The sequence below is a fragment of the Pangasianodon hypophthalmus genome, chromosome 22 (assembly GCF_027358585.1).
Source record: "Pangasianodon hypophthalmus isolate fPanHyp1 chromosome 22, fPanHyp1.pri, whole genome shotgun sequence".
Taxonomy (NCBI): Eukaryota; Metazoa; Chordata; class Actinopteri; order Siluriformes; family Pangasiidae; genus Pangasianodon; species Pangasianodon hypophthalmus.
Genome location: NC_069731.1, coordinates 14,626,081 through 14,645,951, shown reverse-complemented (window position 1 = coordinate 14,645,951; position 19,871 = coordinate 14,626,081). Strand labels below are relative to the sequence as shown.

The following is a 19,871-nucleotide window of genomic DNA, read 5'->3' as shown; positions in this document are numbered from 1 at the left end:
GGCTGAGGGGCTGGATGCTGCTCTCACTTCTCCCAGACTGAAAGAGCGAAACAGCGGAATAAAAATCACAATCAAATCTTTCAATGGCTTCCAACTTCAACGACATAGTGAAGCAGGGCTATGTGAGGATCAGGAGTAAGAAGCTGGGGGTAAGTGTGGGCTTTCTGTCACTCATCCTCCTGGCAGCATCTGGATGTGAAAGGCTTGAAATGTTCCTGCAGAGGCTGGAAGAAAAACCTGAGCAGCTCGAGCCTGGCTTTCTCACATGCAGAACCATTTCATTCATTCAGAGAAACAAAGTAGCAACGTAAAGTCGTTTAGAGCAGCGTGTTTATGCTGAGTCCAGCTGTGCTGAGTCCAGCTGTGCTGAGTCCAGCTGTGCTGAATCCAGCTGTGGGTTTGCTATATGTTTTAGTTGAATGGTGCTGATGGGAAAGTGGGACAGCTTTTACCCAACACAGCACTGTCCCTGGCACAGCAGCTTGTTATTAAAGCTCCCAGCTTCTTACTGTTTATTCTCTTTATATAAACTTATTTTATTTTTTAAACTTATATTATTTAAACTTATATATACTTATTACTCTGCTCACTTTCACTCACTTGCTTTGTATTAAATCTGATTCTGATCTAATCTGTCTATCTGTGTGTGTGTGTGTGTGTGTGTGTGTGTGTATTTTATACTTTTAAGAAGATATTAAGAAGATATTCAGCTTTGGATATGAATCATTACTGGTGTGTGTGTGAGTGAGTGAGTGAGTGAGTGAGTGAGTGAGTGGGTGTGTGTGTGTGTGTGTGTGTGTCGTTGCTAGGTACGTACCAATCTGATACAGAGTATCAACATTGGGGCAATACTGAGCTGAAACACTGTGATTAGTGTTGGATCAGATTGACCAACACAACACAACACACCACACAGAACAGACAATACAACATAACACACAACACAGACAACATAACACACAACACAACACAACACAGAACAGACAACATAACACACAACACAACAGACAACACAGAGCACAATACAGACAACACAGAGCACAATACAGACAACATAACACACAACACAACACAGAGCACAACACAGAACAGACAACACAGAGCACAACACAACCTAGATCCTCTTTCTTTCTTTATTTCTCCATCTCTCCCAATTTGTCCTTCCTTCCTTCTTCTGTCCCTTCACCATCTCTTTTCCTTCTTTCTTTTTTCTTTAATATTTTTCCTTCCTTCCTTCCTTCCTTCCTTCTTATTAATACCTTCTCTGTCTTCATTTCTTTCGTTATTTTCTCTTATCACTATCACTTTCCCATTTGTCTTTCCTTCTTCCTTTCCTTTCCTTTCTTAAATACCCTCTCCATCTAATTTCTGTCTTTATTTCTTCTGTCTGTCCATTACCTATCTTCCTTCCTTCCTTCCTCACTTCCTTCCTTCATTCCTTCCCCATTTCTCTTCATATATGATTTATCTCTATCCTTTACCAATTTGCCTTTGTTTGTTTCTTTCTTTCTTTCCCCATGTTCTTCCTTCCTTCCTTCCTTCCTTCCCTATCTCCTTCCTTCCTTCCTTTTAATACCTTCCCATCTCTCTTCATTTCTTTCTTTATTTCTTTCTCTATCACTTTCCTATTTGTTTCCTTTCCTTTCCTGATTTGTTTGTCTGTTAATGTGGATCCCTAATTGAAATGTGTGCATACTTTATTGATTTATATTTATATATTTATGTATATAATACATAATCAGTTCTGATATTCTTAACAGGTGAAGTTGAATGAGCAGTTTCAGTTCAGTGCGCACACTTTTACACTCCAACAAATTTCTGATTAAAACAGGCATATTCCAGGGGCGGGAATCGGAATTTCCCCAGAATATTGTCTCAATCGGACAATCGGATTGCAGCGTTCACATGACTCAGTACTAATTAGGATATTGCCAAATTCTGATTAATATAGGAATACTGTTGTGTATGTAAACATAGCCAGTGAGGAACAAAGGATTTTAAAAACACTGAAATCCATAGAAAAGTGCCTCATGATGCTATTATATCATAATATCAATATCATATCAAAATATTGTCCGGCCTTAGTGTTAATTATTTATTGCATGATCAGGTATAGTTGCATGTAAGAAGAACTGGAAGCTCTTGCTGCAGGAAATCAAAATTTAAAAAAAGAATTTCAAAACACATAAAAAGCTTGTTTGCAAATGTGGCTCCAGTCGTGCGTGTCTCTTGTATCCGAACAATTCAGTAGCAATCACATTAACTCATTTTAATCCACTGAAATAGCCCAAATCTTAATGTATCAGATATCTACAGAGGCTAAACTCAGCTTAGTCATGTTAATCCAGCTTTATGCAGCTTTCTCCATCCTGACCCACATTCGATGTCCATTTCATTACTCTGCTGTAAAAGAGGATGCTCTATATTCATGCCACAGATGGATGCATAGAAGACATTTATAGTCTGCAAAGCTATATAATAAAGATGTCATGGCGAGGGAAAAAAACACGACGCGTGAATACATCCTCGGCTCAGTTTCACTAACGAACATGACGCATGTTTAAAAAAAATCCTGTTTCTGTCACTGAGCGATTTTTGATGCCTGTTCATTTTTAATAGAGAGCTGTGAATAAGAGAGTGAGGGATTGTGGGATAGCGAGTGGTTAAAAAAAAGTTTAAACTTTATGCAAATTACAAATGGCATTTGGGACAACAGGGAGCAAATAGCTGGTTTTTAAGAGTAAACAAAAAATTTAAATAGAAGCCAGGAGTCAAATGAACTGAATCTGCAAAAAAAAAAAAAGAGGGATCATAAAAATTGCATTTTGTTTTTTATTTAGTACTGCACTGAATACGCTATTTCACAAAGCAGATACTTACATATAATCCACAAGACACAATAATAACTGAATTTACACAAAGGAACCAGTTCAAAAGTTTACATACGCTTGATTCTTAATACTGTATGTTGTTACCTGGATGATTAATGACTGTTTTTATGTTTTATGATAGTTGTTCATGAGTCCCTTGTTTGTCCTGAGCAGTTCTTCAGAAAAATCCTCCAGGTCCTGTAGATTATTTGCTTTTCCAGCATCTTCTGCATATTTGACCCCTTTCTAACAGCGGTTATATGATGTTGAGATCCATCTTTTCACACTGAGGGACTCATACACAACTATTACAAAAGGTGCAAACATTCACTGATGCTCAAGAAGGCAACTTGATACATTAAGAGCCAGGTGGGGGGTAAACTTTTGAACAGGATGATCGGTGTAAATTGTCATTATTTTATATCTTCTGGGAAACGTAAATATATTATGTAGCTTCTGAAGGGCAGTAGTAAATGAAGAAAATAAGATCTTTAAACAAAATAATTACAATTTACACTGATCATCCTGTTCAAATGTTTACACCCCCCTGGCTCTTAATGTAGTGTGTTGCCTTCTTGAGCATCAGTGAATGTTTGCACCTTTTATAATAAGTCCCTCAGTTGTCCTCATCATGAAAAGATGGATCTCAGCATCATATAGCCACTGTTGGAAAGGGGTCAAATATGCAGAAGATGCTGGAAAAGCAAATAATCTGCAGGACCTGGAGGATTTTTCGTAAGAACAGTGGGCAGTTTAACTGCTCATGTTTAGCGTTATTTTGACAGAGTAGCTTATATTGACATGCAGTCTTGCTGGTTATATTATTTCTGGCTTATTGTTTTTCAGCAGTAAAAGTGAGTTACTGCCGAGCTGTTAGAAGGAAGCTTCCAATATTAGGCTATACTTAGCGATTAAATGAATTATGATCAAAATGTCCATGACTCAAACCAATAAATTTACTGACTTTGAGTTTTTTCCTGCCATAAATCAACAAGATAGTACAAAATACAGGAATGGGAGGAGCCTCCATTGGCTAATCATGCTAGCTGGCTACCTTCTAAATAATATCTGGGTTAAGTAATAAAACACGACAGGGAATTCTGTTACAGGAAAATAGTCAACGACGAGGTGATGTGAAACGGCCCAGAGTTACCCTTACCACCCTGAAGTTGACTATTTTCCAATCACAGGAGTGTGTTACTCCACAACTAAGAACCACATGTTGTACATTTTTCTGTTTATAGTTACATTTAAGCTCTAAACAGTCGTTCCCTCACCATCCTCTCTTTTTTCTCTCTATTGAAGTTAATCAGACAAAAAAAAAATCCTGTTAACTACAAAGCCCTCCGTCCTGAAAATTTTTGAGGAACAGCTTTACCTCGGACTGTTACAAAGCACTGATACTGGAGACTTACAGTACGTGTAACTTCTGAGTAAGTTGTTAGTATAGAAGCGATAATGTACATATTACATAGAGCACATTGCTTTATAGAGGTGATTTGTATTGCGGTGATTTGTATTGTATTGCGGTCGGAATTACTAATGATCCACTGAATTGATCATCTTAGTTTTGGACATCGATGCTACATTTACTTCATGCGGAAAACTGAGAAGGATGAGAAACTTTCCATTGTGTCATGAAATGTCGAACATGTTCACGCATCACCATTTAATTTGAAGAGTGGTTGTAGTGTTTGTGTGTATATATATATATATATATATATATATATATATATATATATATATATATATATATATACACACACACACTACAACCACTCTTCAAATTAAATGGTGATGCGTGAACATGTTCGACATTTCATGACACAATGGAAAGTTTCTCATGAGTGTGGTTGTCTCATGAGAGTGGTTGTAGTGTGTGTGTGTGTATATATATATATATATATATATATATATATATATATATATATACACACACACACTACAACCACTCTTCAAATTAAATGGTGATGCGTGAACATGTTCGACATTTCATGACACAATGGAAAGTTTCTCATGAGTGTGGTTGTCTCATGAGAGTGGTTGTAGTGTGTGTGTGTATATATATATATATATATATATATATATATATATATATATATATATATATATATATATATATATACACACACACACTACAACCACTCTTCAAATTAAATGGTGATGCGTGAACATGTTCGACATTTCATGACACAATGGAAAGTTTCTCATCCTTCTCAGTTTTCCGCATGAAGTAAATGTAGCATCGATGTCCAAAACTAAGATGATATATATATATATGATATATATATATATGTATACTTTTGTTCTGCTGAATAAAGTGGAAAAAAGTGCTAAGACTTAACAAACACAGTTGTTTGCTAATGCTAGCTCTCTCTCTCTCTCTCTCTCTCTCTCTCCATATATATATATATATATATATATATAGCAAACAACTGTGTTAAGTCTTAGCACTTTTTTTCACTTTATTCAGCAGAACAAAAGTAGGCTGTGAATCAGTTGCAAATCATCAGAAACTGAATTATAGACACGCAGAGGTTCATATAAATAAATAACATGTTGGAAGGTGGTTATTCTTGTTCCTTCTCTCACTCTACCCCATACTTTTTTTGTCTGTTTCTTTCTCTAAGCTCTCATTTTCTAGTTTTCTCACACCCTCTTGCTCTTTGTCTGTATCCTTCTATTGTTTTCTTTCTTATTCTGTTTGTACTTCTATTTCTCTATCCTTCTTTCTGTATTTTTCCCCCTCTGATCTTGTTTCCTCTCCTTCTCTGTCTTGTGTAGTGTTTTTAACCCTGCCTCACTCTTGCTGTCTCTCTACTTCCCCTGTCTCTCTGCCTCTTGGTCTTTCCTCTATCGCTTTATCTATCTCATATCTCTTTCACTTGTCCCCTTTAGTCTCTTTCTCTCTTTCTGTATATGTGAAAGTGTCTTAGAAAGAGGTTGGGCCAGGATGAGCCCCCAGAACAGCTTCAGTGCACCTTGACATAGATTATACACGTCTCTGGAACTGTACTATAACAATGAACACCATTCCTCCAAAATATTTTCCCTCAGCTGGCGTTTTGATGATGGTTTTGGTGAGAGCTGACTGACATGTCACTCCAAAATCTCTCATTGGTGTTCATTTGGGTTGAGATCTGGAGACTGTGAAGGCCATGACATATAATTTACATCATTTTCATGCTCATTAATCCATTCAGTGACTCCACATGCCCTGTGGTTGGGGGCGGAGTCATCCTGGAAGAGACCACTCCCATCAGGATAGAAAACGTTTCATTATAGGACGAGGATGATCAGTCAGAATTTCCATACACAGCATTCAGGCCTGCACCGTTCTCGTGATGAACACCACACAAGCACTGACACACTTGTTGAGAATATGGCGAAAGATGACTCATCTGACCCTATCACTTTTCTCTCTGTAGACCAGTGCCTGTGGTTTTTGCACCACTGAACTCTCAAATGTGCATTCGTCTCTGTAATGAGGGGTTTATGCACTGCAACTCTACTATAATATCCCTCAGTGTGGTTGTGGACAGGCTGTTCTTGCTGACAGTCTGATCACGTCCTGCTTTGACATTCTCAGTCACCTGAAGAACAGCTGCTCTTCTGCTCTTCTCTTTTTCTTTACCTAATGCATTAATGCACAAGTATCACTGGCATTTAATGTGCACTTTCAACCAAAATTTCCAACCCTGTTTCCATAGTTCCAAACATACAGTACCATGATACTTGAAGATATTTATACAATACAAAATATGCATCAGGATATATAGATTTGCCAACAAACTGCCAGCAAAAGAGGATTATTGCGGTCCAAAATTTTAACATCAACTCAGATGCTTCCAATCAGTTTTGGAATTATTGTAAAAAGTTTTAAATAGATAGTTACTAAAGTGACATACCTATCTATCTATCTATCTATCTATATGTATAGTGCCTTGCATAGATGGACATAATAAAAAAAAATCTTATGATTGCATAAGTATTCATCGCCGTTGCTGTGAAAATCCCTAAATTAGTTCTCGTGCAACCAGTTGCCATCAGAAGTCACATAATTTTTTTGAATGGAGTTTGCCTGTGTCACATGACCTCCACGGCCAAAAGTATATGGACACCTGACCATCACCCCCCATAACTGCCCATTCCAAAACCATAGGCATTAACATGGAGCTGGTCCTGGTTGCTCATGGTAGCCTCCACTCTTCTGGGAAGGCTTTCCACTAGAGCGTGGAGCGTGGCTTTGCGGATTTGTGCACATTCAGCTACAAGAGCATTACTGAGATCAAGCACTGGTATCAAGTTGAGGAGGCATGATGAGCAGCTGGCATTCCAGGTCACCCTAAAGAAGGTTCAGTGAGGTTGAGGTCAGGGTTCTGTGCAGGACACTTGAGTTCTTCTGATCCACCCTTGGCAAGCCATGTCTTCATGGATCACGCTTTGTGCACAGTGACATTGTCATGCTGGAACAGGTTTACTTTCAGTGAAGGGAAATTTTAATGCTACATCATACAAAGACATTCTAGACAATTGTATGCTTAGAACTTTGTGAGAACAGATTGAGGAAGTCCCACATATGAGTGTGATGGTCAGGTGTCCACAAACTTTTGGCTATGTAGAGTATATACATATTCTGTATGCATAAGGAACTGTCTTTTTTTTCTATGTAAGTAAGATTATATGAAGCTTGAGTGTGGGAGTTGGGGGTATGGGAGCTTTGCAGTCGTTTGTTAATTGCAGTTCGTTAAGCACCTGATCTCCTCACTAAGTTAGCAGCTTCTTGAAAATCCATAATGCTGTCAGAGCGATTTGGACTCTCAGAAGTCGATGCTCAATAGGAGTTTAGTGTGATTCTGCCCTGGGGCATTGCCAGACCCAATTGAGAAAAGCATGGACTCTAGTTAAATGTTGCTGTGTGAAGCCATAATGAAAAAATTGCTCTGTAAGATAATCTGATTTGCATTTCTGTTTGTAGCTGCAGCTGGGGAGCTGATGGATCTCAGCTCATAAATATAGCTTATTTTCCAGCAGCTAGAACTTATTTTCCAGCACTTAGAGTGACCTCATGATTGTTATAGTGCAGTGACATCATGACAATGTTAATCATGTTGATATTATTAAGTCTAAGAATTGTGCTCCAGAGTACCGCTAGTTTGTGCTGGTGCTGATTTTGAGCAGGTATTAGAAACCCCAGGTATGGTCCTGGCCTGGCAGTGGATGAAAAAAGCACAGCTCCAGTTTTCCGGAAGGTTCTGTTACTTTTGCATTGGGAGAAAGGTCGACGAATGTCCTTTCCTTAAAACAAGGACATGTTTGCATGCTGTTGCAGCCAAACACTGAGAAACCCCAATACTGACCTACATTTGCGTTTTGACATTATTTCTCTGCTATTTTTGTAGCGTCCCTGTGTGCATGTGCAGCTCCTGCCTCATTTTTGACATTTTAACTAATGTTCCTCGCTAAAGGTTAGTGTGCCCTACATGCTCCCTAGAGACGGTGATTTTTTTTTAGCTGTTGGGGTATGTGTGCAGATAAACAATTTGTTACAGTGCAAAAAACTACTTAGCATTTAAATGAAGTGGCTCTGGAGTGTGGAGGAGAAAAACACACAAAATGCATGGGTGTTAGTTTGGATGGAGTGAATTTAGGCCTCTTGTGTTTTAATGCAGAGAACAGGACCTTTCAATGACGATAGGAAATGTGTGTTATAGTAGGTAACTACTGGGTCCTATAGAGAGGTGTGTAGAGAAGCAGAAAAAAAATGGCTCAAGAAAAAAGAATCATTCAAATAGTAGTGTGTATTATGGAAAAAATGTATATCAATATAGTTTCAGATTCTTGTATATTTCATAGTATATTTGGTTATTTTATACTCAGTATAAAATTAATTCCTTATTTCATAAGGAAAATGTTTATGATAGGAGTAGATGCTTTTTACTGTACTAAACACTAAATAGACAAGGAGGTATTAACAGTGTGTGCCAAGAAAATTCCCCACACCGTTACAGAACCACCACCAGCCTGAGCTGTGAACACAAGGCAGGTTGGGTCCATGGATTCATGCTGTTTACACCAAATCCTGACCCTACCATCTGCAGAACTCAAGAGTCATCAGACCAGGCAAATTTTTTTTTTTAGTCTTCAGCTGTCCAGTTTCGGTGAACCTGTGCCCACTGTAGCCTCACAGGAGTAGAACCTGGTTTGGTGTTCTCGCACATTCTGAGATGCTTTTCTGTTCAACACGGCTGTAAAGAGTGATTATTTGAGTTACTGTAGTCTTCCAGTTAGCTCGAACCAGCCTTGCCATTCTCCTCTGACTTCTCTCATCAAAAAGACGTTTCTGCCCACAGAACTGCCGCTCACTGGATGTTTTTTAATCGTGAAAGACCAAAGCGTGAGATGTTCAAGACGCAGTGTGCAGCTCCAACACTGAACATTTTTCTCAATAAATAAGATATTTGCTTACCAGATTGTTTGTAATAATATTTTTTTCTAAAAATACAGATTCCTACCTGGTATTTTGGGCATATTAAAACTAGGAATGCATTTTTTTTTTTCAAATATGAGTACATGTATTTGGTATTTGTATACCGACTTTGATACCAAAATGTGTAACATGCTTAGCATTAATCAAACATTTTAGTTAGCTCTTTTTATGTTAGCTGCTGCATTGTGCTAACATAAGCAGTATCAGCAAGCCTGGTCATTAAAAATGAGCACGAGGTGTTGTGAATTGCACCTTAAACCTTAAGCAAAGTGTAGATCCTGTCGAGCTTGTGGAAAAGAAGTGAGGATAGCTCAGGGTTCAGGGTTCAGGGCTCAGTGCTCGCAGAGGTGAAGTGCTCTCATGCCTGATAGTTTCTCTGCACACTCATTTCAGTGCTTCACGCTCGGATATACCTTTGTGTGCACGCAATTTACGGCACTCATTAATAATGACAACGCTTGCAGATACTGCTCTGTGCACTCATTTTGGCCGTCCTTGTGCTCTCTATTGCTTTAATTGGCATCATTCATGTGATATAATATGTCCAGATTGCTATCATTTCTTGTCATCTGTTTATTAGAGCATCAAAATACACCAGACCTGAGTCATATAGTATCACATGATATCAGCTGTGAGTATCAGAGCATTTTTAGGAATATGAGTAAATGAGTATCCTAGTATCTGTGCTGATGCATCCCTAATAAAAACATTTTACTGCTTATAGGGCATGCCACTTGATATAATATTAATGCAGTGTTTTAATGTTTAGGCTTTTTCTTTTTTAAAAAGAGTTATTTTGCTCAGATTTTTTTTTTTAGCCCACTCTAGAATATTTTGTCATTTATAAATGCATTTCAAAGGTGCGGTCCACCGTGTCTCACTCTCTTTTTATTAAATATGGACTGTATCTCTCTGATTGCACACTAATATATCAAAGACTGCTTACTGAATAACCTCCACTCTGTAGTGCACTATTTAATTATGAATCAGGCCCTTGAAAAACAGCAGAAATGAAACACACGCACAAGAGCTCGGCAACACAAAGGAACGGAAATGCAGGCACTTCATTAAAGTGAGGGACAAAAACAGTGTTTACATGTCAAAGGAAGTGTTTTTGATAAAAAAAAAAGGTATCGTAAAACATTTGAACATTAAAGCATGACCTAGAATCGCTACATGTCACTCTTAGATTTTGGTTATAAAAGAAAATTTGAGCTGTGGTGTTCAATAAAAAAAGCATCACCGTCAGGTTTGCAGTTTTCAGACAGACTTTTGAACCACCAGCTATGCTGCTGATGCACATAACAATTTTCTTGTCTGCTGGTTGATTTTTTTTGTCCATGTCTTGGGCATTTTTGCAAACATTATATTTATTAATTTATCTGTATATTAAATCATGCACACCAGCTATACACAGTCTCCTCCCATATATGTGGTCCTCGTTATGGTTATGGCCAAAAGTTTGTGGACGCCTGACCATGACTGCCATGTGTTGGCCTTCCCCAAAATGTTGCCACATACTTGAAAGCAAAGAATTTTCTAGAATGTCTTCATATGCTGTTGCATTAAGATTTACCTTCGCTGGAACTAAGGGGCTGAAACCTGTTCCAGCATGACAGAGCCCGTGTGCACACAGTGAGGTTTATAAAGACATGGTTTTCCTAAGGTTAGATCGGAAGAACTTGAGTGTCCTACACAAAGCCCTGACCTCAACCTCACTGAACATCTTTAGGATGAATTGGAACGCCAACTGCTCACCAGGTCTCCTCACTTCACATCACCTGACCTCACTAATTCTCTTGTGCCTGAATGAGCAAAATCCCCAACAGCCATGCTCCAAAATCTAGTGGAAAGCCTTCCCAGAAGAGTGGAGGTTATTACAACAGCAAAGAGGGCTAAATCTGCAATGTTATGTTTACCATGTGATGTTCAATGTGATTGGTCAGGTGTCCATTTACTTTTGGCCATGTAGTGTATCTGTAATAATGAGAATTTTACTACCTTGGTGAATCTGTGTAGTGCAATGGAAAAGTGTTCGTCCTGTTGTTATGAGATCACGATTCCAAATCCCGATGATACCACAGCCATTTGTGTCCTCTGAGTAGGAGGGATGACACACTCATTCTCCCGTGTCAATCACAGCGACAGTAGCTAATCTTGTGTGTCTGTGAGCTCATCTATGTGGAAGAGGGCAGATAGCGCTTTTCTCTGAGAGTGTTATGCTGCCCTGTGACGCAGCATGCGGTTGGCTGGCTTCATGTGTCTCAAAGGAAGCATGTGTTAGCCTTTACCCTTCCCAGCTGGTAGCTGTTGTTTGATTGGCAGCTGATCAAAATCAGCGCGAGAAATGGGAGGAAAGGTAAAGAAATGGTGTATAATGTTACTTTCGAAAGAAGACAGTATAAGTAGCAGGGTAAGACAGCAAGAAGACAGTATACTGTAAGTATAAGGCTATAGCTTTTATTTGTTTTTAGGCATCTGACAGTTTAATTAGGAAATGACATCCGATGGATAAATATAAACATGTTGAGATTTGTTTGGTATTGACTTGGCAACCTTGATACTGACTAAACGTGATTACAAGTGGTCCATGGAGACACATTTGAGACATGTGTGGAAATCCAGTCCACTATCAGATCCCTTGAGACAGATCTTACTCTCAAATCCAGAGTGTTTAAGTGGTTGGATCACACATGGTTGTTATGTCATCATTTATTTCCAACACTTATTTATTATCTATAATGAGTGACAGTTGATGGACGTTATAATGTAAGTATAAAAGTAAAACAGCCTCTGTACTGTTTCCAAGTTTAAGCAAATGCAGATCCAGAAGTAGCGTGAGGAGTCGTGGACACGTACAAAATTCAGATAGGAGCAGGAGAAATCAAACATATAACTCTGTGCATGGAAATGATGAATAAAGTTATAAGTAATAATTGTGTGAATCAAACTGATATAAACGACTTCCTCTGAATTTATCCTCCTCCTCCTGCAACAGAGAAGTTACTGAACTGAGTTTTACATTTTCCACAGCATGAAGTAAAATTCATTAAATTCATTTAATTACTGCGATGCATTAATGACTGAGCTCCCGATTCATATTACTGTGTGTCTGGATACATACTACTATTCTTTCTTTCTTTCTTTTTCCATTTAGTCTATCCTTTTTCTTTCCTTCCTTCCTTCCTTCCTTCTGTTGTTTATTCTGTCCTTCACCTTTCTTCCTTCAGCTTTATTTCCTTTTCTCAATTTCCATCCTTTCTGCTCTCTTCCATCTTTTCTTTCTTCTTTCCTTCCTTCCTTCCTTCCTTCCTTTGTAGATTCTTTCTTTCTTTCTTTCTCCATTTATTCTATCACTTTTCCTTCCTTCCTTCTGTTGTTTATTCTGTCCTTCATCTTTCTTCCTTCATTAGCTTTATTTCCTTTTCTCAATTTCCTTCCTTTTTGCTCTCTTCCATCTTTTTTCTTTCTTTCTTTCTTTCTTCATAGATTTGTTCTTTCTTTCTTTCTTTCTTTCTTTCTTCATAGATTTGTTCTTTCTTTCTTTCTTTCTTTCTTTCACCATCTAGTCTATTTTTCTCTCCTTCCTTCCTTCATAGATTTGTTCTCTATTCTTCAACTTGCTTCCTTCATCCATTTTATTTCCTTCCTAATTTCCTTCCTTCTGCTCACTTCCACCTCTTCCTCTTTTTCTCTCTCTCTTTTCCTGTCTGCCTCTCACTCCATTCCATACTTCCCATTTCTTTCTTTCTTTTTCTTTCTTGCTTGCTTGCTTGCTTTCGTGTATGTGAAATGGGAAGGAAAAGGCTTGTTTTCTTTAAAATGATCAGTTGCTATATCTATGTTGTTCCTAAATTCTCTTTCTGAATCACTGTGATAAATACTTTAGATTTCAAATATTGATTGAACAAAATAGGTTTAGCCGTTATCGTGTAACTCTAATGTTCAGTAAGATTCCGTGCCATGTGCATGTTTATACAAACCGGAAAGATACCGGAAAGTAATGTCTGACCTTTTCACATTTCAGACTGGTGTGTGTGTGTGTGTGTGTGTGAGTGTGTGTGTGTCACTAGCCAACAGAGGTGAAGGTCATCTCATTAGCTCATCTCAGTCTCACACAGCGGGAGAAGGAAAGCAGGACAGAGCGAGTGCGAATGAGAAAAACAAGGGAAAGAGGACTAAACGAATACTCAAGCATTTTCAGCTTTGTCTCTATGTGTCTATCTGTTCTGTAGCATATGTGTGATTACCACAACAAAGACAGTTCAAAATGTTTCCTTAGTAAGACTTGGAAGTCTAAGGGTAGTTAAATTTTATGAATAAACATTTATGCAAACTCTTTTCTAAGTCTTTTTTTCCCCAAATTTCAAAAATATTTGTAAATTTAAAAATGAAGCTGTATAAATAGTTCTTTCAGGGATCCAAGTATTTATGCTATATTGATATATTGATATATTGATACATGATATTATCTGCATAGTCATTTGCATGTGATGAGACATTGATCTAAAAACATTCAGAATTTCTGTCATGTCTTGTCATCTTAAGTCTTTTATTATTCAAGTGTTACAGTTGCAGGTTTTTACATAACAGAGTGAGCTGTTACAGGAAAATAATCACTGACGGGTGTAATGGTGTGATGTGGCTTGACATGAAGCAGAGTTACTGTTTCTACTCTGAAGTTGATTATTTTCCAATAGCAGCACACCTCAAAGTGTTTTATTCATCTTCTACCACCATAATTTGATTACTGATTTGATTTGATCCAATCTTTTACTACATTTTTTTTTGTTTATCAAAGAATGACACATCTTATCAGTTTATAATTACATTTAATGTTAGTTGGTTCCTGTTTAGCAGCTGTATTAGCAGCTGTAAACAGCTGTCATTCCCTCATCAACCTCTCTTTCTTTTCTCTCTCCCTGCAAAACGCAAAATGCTACATCCTCTTTCCTGAATATGTTCTCCATGGTGGAAGAAGAAGGAAGAATTTTACCTCAGAAAATGCTTGTACTGGAGACTCCTTCCATGAATGTTAAACATCTCCTGCACCAGATCGATGATTAGATCTTTTTTTTTGTTAAACAACACATTTTTTAAAAATCAGTTTTTATTCTTAGATTTAATTTATGTGGAGTGCTACCATACGAGTCCCTGTGTAAGTTGTTACTATAGAAATGATCATGCATTAGAACAAATACATTAATATAAGCCTGTGATTTGCCTTGTAACCAGAAGTAATGTCAAAAAAAATGAATCAGCACCTATTGAAGGTTCAACAGGACTCTGGTATAAAACCTTGACGATGATAATCACACATAAGCTACAAATACTGACGTATTCTTTTAATCCCTGGAGGTCAGACTCGATTCCTGGAAGACCGCCTCACTGCAGAGTTCTGTTTTCTAACCCATTTACCACACCTGATTCAACTCATAAACTAATTCCCAAGACCTTCATGAGCTGACTTTAGTGCTTCAGAAGAAATAAACACAAAGCTCTATAGAGTTGTGGCCCTTCAGGACCTGACTCTGACATCGCTGCTTTAAACTGAGTAAAGGTCTGAGGCAAGAGTAACAAACATTAAGCAGTTTTTTAAAATGATAGGGCTGTAAAGATTCTTTGAATATTTACAGCATGTATCATGTAGAAGTGCCTGTGGTGACTGAATTTGTCCAGGCATCTCAGTATTGGTAGGTTAATACACACTGCACATTTACTACTAGTGTTTAGAGGTTGCACGGCTATTAATTTTTAGTAGTTGGCTAGTCATCTTTTCCATAGTTAAAGCAACGCTGATTCAGAGGTTTCTGAGTGCAGCAGAAAAGCGTTCAAGCTATCGTCAGGAGATTGCAAGTTTGAATCCAGATGATGCCACAGCCATCCATGGCCAGGAGCCAAGGCAGCAAATGCTCTGCTTTCCGTGTGAGAGGAATGGCATACCCTCTCTCTCTCTCTCTCTCTCTCTCTCTCTCTCTGTCAATCACAGTGACGCTAGCCAAGCAGGGGCATCTTTGCGCTTATGTATGTGGAAGAGGGCAGACAGTGTTACGTGTTAGCGGTCTGATGCGCTGCCCAGTGATGCGGCAGGAGCAGCAGTTTGAAAGATACAGTTAGCTGGCTTCGTATGTCTCAGAGGATACACATGCTAGCCCTCGCCTTCCCTAGTGGAAAAAAACAACAAACAAATGCTAACATTGTTAAACAAGTGCAAGTTGTAGTATATTACCATAAGGAATGCTTTGATTCGATTCCAATCCTCTGTTCATTTACTCATTCTCTTAGGCCCTATTCACACCTGGCATTAACATGCAGCCTGGTTGATCGGATCACAAGTATGTAGCCGAGACGCATAGCACTTCGCACCTGTCATTATGAATGTGTCTCTAGTGACCACTTGTGTTCAGATTTCATAGATTGTTTCTGCTGGAGAGAGACTGTCATGTACATTTATTATGTCAGTCTTCCACTGCATTTATTTTCAGGCAGAAATATCCTGAATGAAGCTATGAAAAGCAGCTGCTTTCACGTCTGCTGTTATAGCGTCATCTTTATTCATTAGCCTAGCGGCAGAGAGTTCTTCTGTGCGTGATTTCCAAACAGACTCGCAATGATTTCATATTTTCCAGCTAAGGCAATGACGCAGCTGATTAGGCATTCCTTTGTTACTGTCTGGGATGCATCGAGATCCTTTCACGCTCAAACTATAATTGTGATGTGGCCATATGCGTCCCGCTCCACCACCGAATGTGGCAGTTGGATCACAATCTGTCTTCGAGATGCATTTGACCCTGTTTACAGCTGTACTTAAGGCTGACCACTTGTGATCCGATCACCCAGGACACATGTTAATGCCAGATGTGAATGGGGCCTTACTTGTAAAAATTGGTCTGTTACAAAAATCCAATATCCTGTGATGCTGTTTGACGTAAGCTTAGCGTACATCATCACGCCAATAAACAGAAAACACAAAATTACATATTTAATGATTGAGTATCACAATCAAAGCAAAGCAGTCTTCAGACTGTGGTCTGTGAAAATCTCAAGAGGAGGAACTACAGCATCTGAGATCTGAGACCTGTCGGTTTCCAGGGTTTACAATTTGCTTGCGAGTCAAGGTGCAATTCATGCCAACGTCATAACATCGGAAACAGAAAACTCAGCATGAGAATTTCATTCAGCAACCAACGCTCCAAAAATGCCCCAGGTTAAAGTGGTACATTTTAATACAGGAAGCAAAGGTTCTTCACATTTTTCCGACTAGTAAGCTTCTTCTCTGATGTTCCCTGCAGGGTTAAATACATGTTGATTGGGGGACTGATGATGGACAGTGAGATGCCACCAGCACTCAGAAGGGTTGCCTGTCTTCCTGTCGATTACAGACTCTCTGAGGCAGCAGTGTGGCTTTTCAGGTGCATCTGTTTCACAGTTGGGTTCCCAGGAAACTCTGACTCCCTGCCTTCATTCCTGGCCTTTTATCTTCTGCACTTGGTATAAATGGTCTCGCTGGCGATATCTCAACCAGCGCTTTCTCAGGCTTTAGCCTGGGTCAGGAAGTCATCTAAGTACAAACTCATTTCTCTCAGTCATCTCGGAAAATGACCTCAAGGCTATCAAGCATTGTTCTCCTCATTGTGTGGATCCCCCTGGTGCGTGACCTATCTGACTGAAGAAGTCGTGTCAGCTCTCTGGCTGTGTGGATGATGCATGACAGGGATGCAGGATTTCAAGCGTGATCTTCTCAAATGGGCTGAGCACTTGGACCAGGTGTGACGTGATGTTCCTTTCAGCAGTTTCAAGTTTGACGGGTGTATTGTCCATGATCATGAGCGTACACATCTCTGCATTGTGTGCAGTAGGGGAGTAACATGAGGCCACTATCTCTCTCTCTATCTGTTTTCCAAATATCTGAATTTGGATTTACACCCAAAGTGGATGTGGAAGGAATTTTCTTTTCTTTCCTTTCCTTTTCTTTTCTTTTCTTTCCCCTCATTTTCATTTCTCTTTGTAACATTATCTCATTGTGTCTCAGCTTTATTTCCTTCCTAATTTCCTTTTGTGCTCCTTTACATCTGTTCTTCATTTTTCTTTTTCTCTGTCTCTCTGTGTTCGTTTGCCTCTCTTTCCATACTTCCTTTCCGTCACCTTTCTTTCTTTCTTTCTTTCTTTCTGTCTTGTTTATTTGATTTGTTTGTTTTTGTGGCTCCCTAATTTAAATGTGTGCATTCTTTCTTTCTTTCCTTCCACATTTTTTCTCTTTGTCCTATTTCCTCATTGTTTCATTCTCAGATGTATTTCCTTCCTTTCTGCCCACTGCCATCTCTCTCTGTTTTCCTGTTTGCCTCTCTCTTTCCCTACTTCCCAAATTACTCTTCCTTCCTTCCTTCCTTCCTTCCTTCCTGTTAACCTTACCAGTATACCTCCAGCAACACTGGGGAAAAAACAGAGGTAGAATTGCCAGCAGTGTCAGCATAATGTCTGGCTTCTGACAGTTCCTCAACCTCAGCTACATTACTTGGTTGGTCTTAACTACAGATTTGGTAGGGACTTATTTTTTAAATCCACTAGCTCAGTTATTTCTTTTGTTTGTGCCTGCCTGTGATATTTTCTAATGAATTTAGTTTGATCTGTTTTGCAAAATATAAACAAAATAGTAGCCTAATTTAAACCACAGTGATATAAAATGCATCATGCAGCACGCACATTCATGTTTGTGAATGTTGTCTTTATCCAGCGAGCTTAATATTTTACCTCTCACTCGTGTGACCATGAAAGTAATAACCTCTTTGTTGTGTCCCTTGGGATACCAGTTCCGATACCAGTGGTGCTTGGGATACCAGTCCAGATACCAGTGCTGATACCAGTGGCGCTTGGGATACCAGTTCCGATACCAGTGGTGCGGTGCTTGGGATACCAGTCCCGATACCAGTGTCACTTGGAATATCAGTCTTGATACCAGTCCCAATAGCATTGTCGCTTGGGATACCAGTCCCAATAGCATTGTCGCTTGGGATACCAGTCCCGATACCAGTGTCACTTGGAATATCGGTCTTGATACCAGTGTCGCTTGGGATACCAGTCCGGATACCAGTGTCACTTGGAATATTGGTCTTGATATCAGTGTCGCTTGGGATACCAGTCCTGATATCAGTGTCGCTTGGGATACCGGTCCTGATATCAGTGTCGCTTGGGATACCGGTCCTGATATCAGTGTCGCTTGGGATACCAGTTCTGTTCCACACCAATAGTCTCAAGCAGATGACCTGAGATCCTTTCTGGCACGTGAAAAACAAAAAGTGCACCCCCTATTTGTACATGTAGTTATATCTTTATAGAACACATTATCTATTCATTCTGAATAATGTCTTCATATTCAGTTACATCCCTAGTGTGCTGGTTGGAATGTCTTCCCTGTGTACTCTCCTCTGTGGGCCTTTCACACTGAGCACCACCTGGATTCTTTTACGGTCAATAAAACAAGTTGTTAAGCTCATGCCCAGCAATCAGTAGTAAAGGAAATGCTGCCAGTGTTTTCAGTGAACAGTAACTCCTTCACTGCATGATATTTATCTTCACTATGGTGTAAATCGGCTCAAGGTTTTTACTTTATATCTGGATTCTGCTTTACCATGTTCATTACCATGTTTGATGGATAGTGAGAATTTTCTTTCAAGCACTGAACTAAAATTTTGGTGGAATAATTGCAAATAATTTTTCTTTCTTTTTGAGTGCCGTGCATCTCATAATTAAATTAAAATGCACGCCTGTTTTCACAGATGGGGCTGCACACATCAGTGGCAGCCTGACTCAGTCACATGACAGATACAGATTAACTATCTAGATCGTTGATCAGTCAAAAATTTTTGAAATAGCAATGCATTTTAAATATTATGCTGAACATTTATATTTCCAAGCTAAACAAGTCACTAATATTTGTCAATGTACCATGTGATCTCTCTAAGTTTTCACTTCTGACTGTTTTCATGATGTGACTTTAAGGAGAAGAGCTGCAAAATGCACATCAATTGCATTCATATAGTTGAAATATCTATAATTTTGTAATTGCAAACGTCTCTAGATTTGTAATGTCACGTGATTTGCAAATGTTGTGTCACGTGATTTGCAATAATTTAAATTTAAATTTGAAAAGCAGAAAGTGTGGTCTTGCAAACTATATGATCACCTGCTTGATTAGAACCTTCTAGTGTTATTCGTTGCCTAAAATAAAAAGAGTCCCATTTATAAATTTGGTTTTCCTATAGAACATTTCTATAGAGGAATTATTGGTGCTTTATCAGCATGATTTCAGCAGATATTCATAATGTCATGGAATGTTAATATCAGCTGATATTATAAACCAACCAGAAAACATGATATAGTCCAGAACATGCTGTGCGCTGGGATCTTAGTGGTATATAATCTTCAAATCTTGCTCAGTATTGTCCCTCTTGGCTCAGACTTTTAATAAACCATCCGTTTAATAAACCGTCATCCATGGGCTCATCACCAAA

At 38.7% G+C, this 19,871-nt stretch overlaps 1 protein-coding gene across 1 annotated transcript in view; it reads left to right on the top strand.

The window, feature by feature from the left end:
* Positions 1 to 19,871, top strand: part of dok6 (docking protein 6) — a 61,632-nt gene continuing 41,761 nt past the window's right edge. Inside the window, exon 1 of the mRNA XM_026938150.3 lies at positions 1 to 149. Coding sequence (XP_026793951.3) covers positions 84 to 149 — 66 coding nt within the window. The 5' untranslated portion in view covers positions 1 to 83. The remainder of the gene's footprint in view (positions 150 to 19,871) is intronic.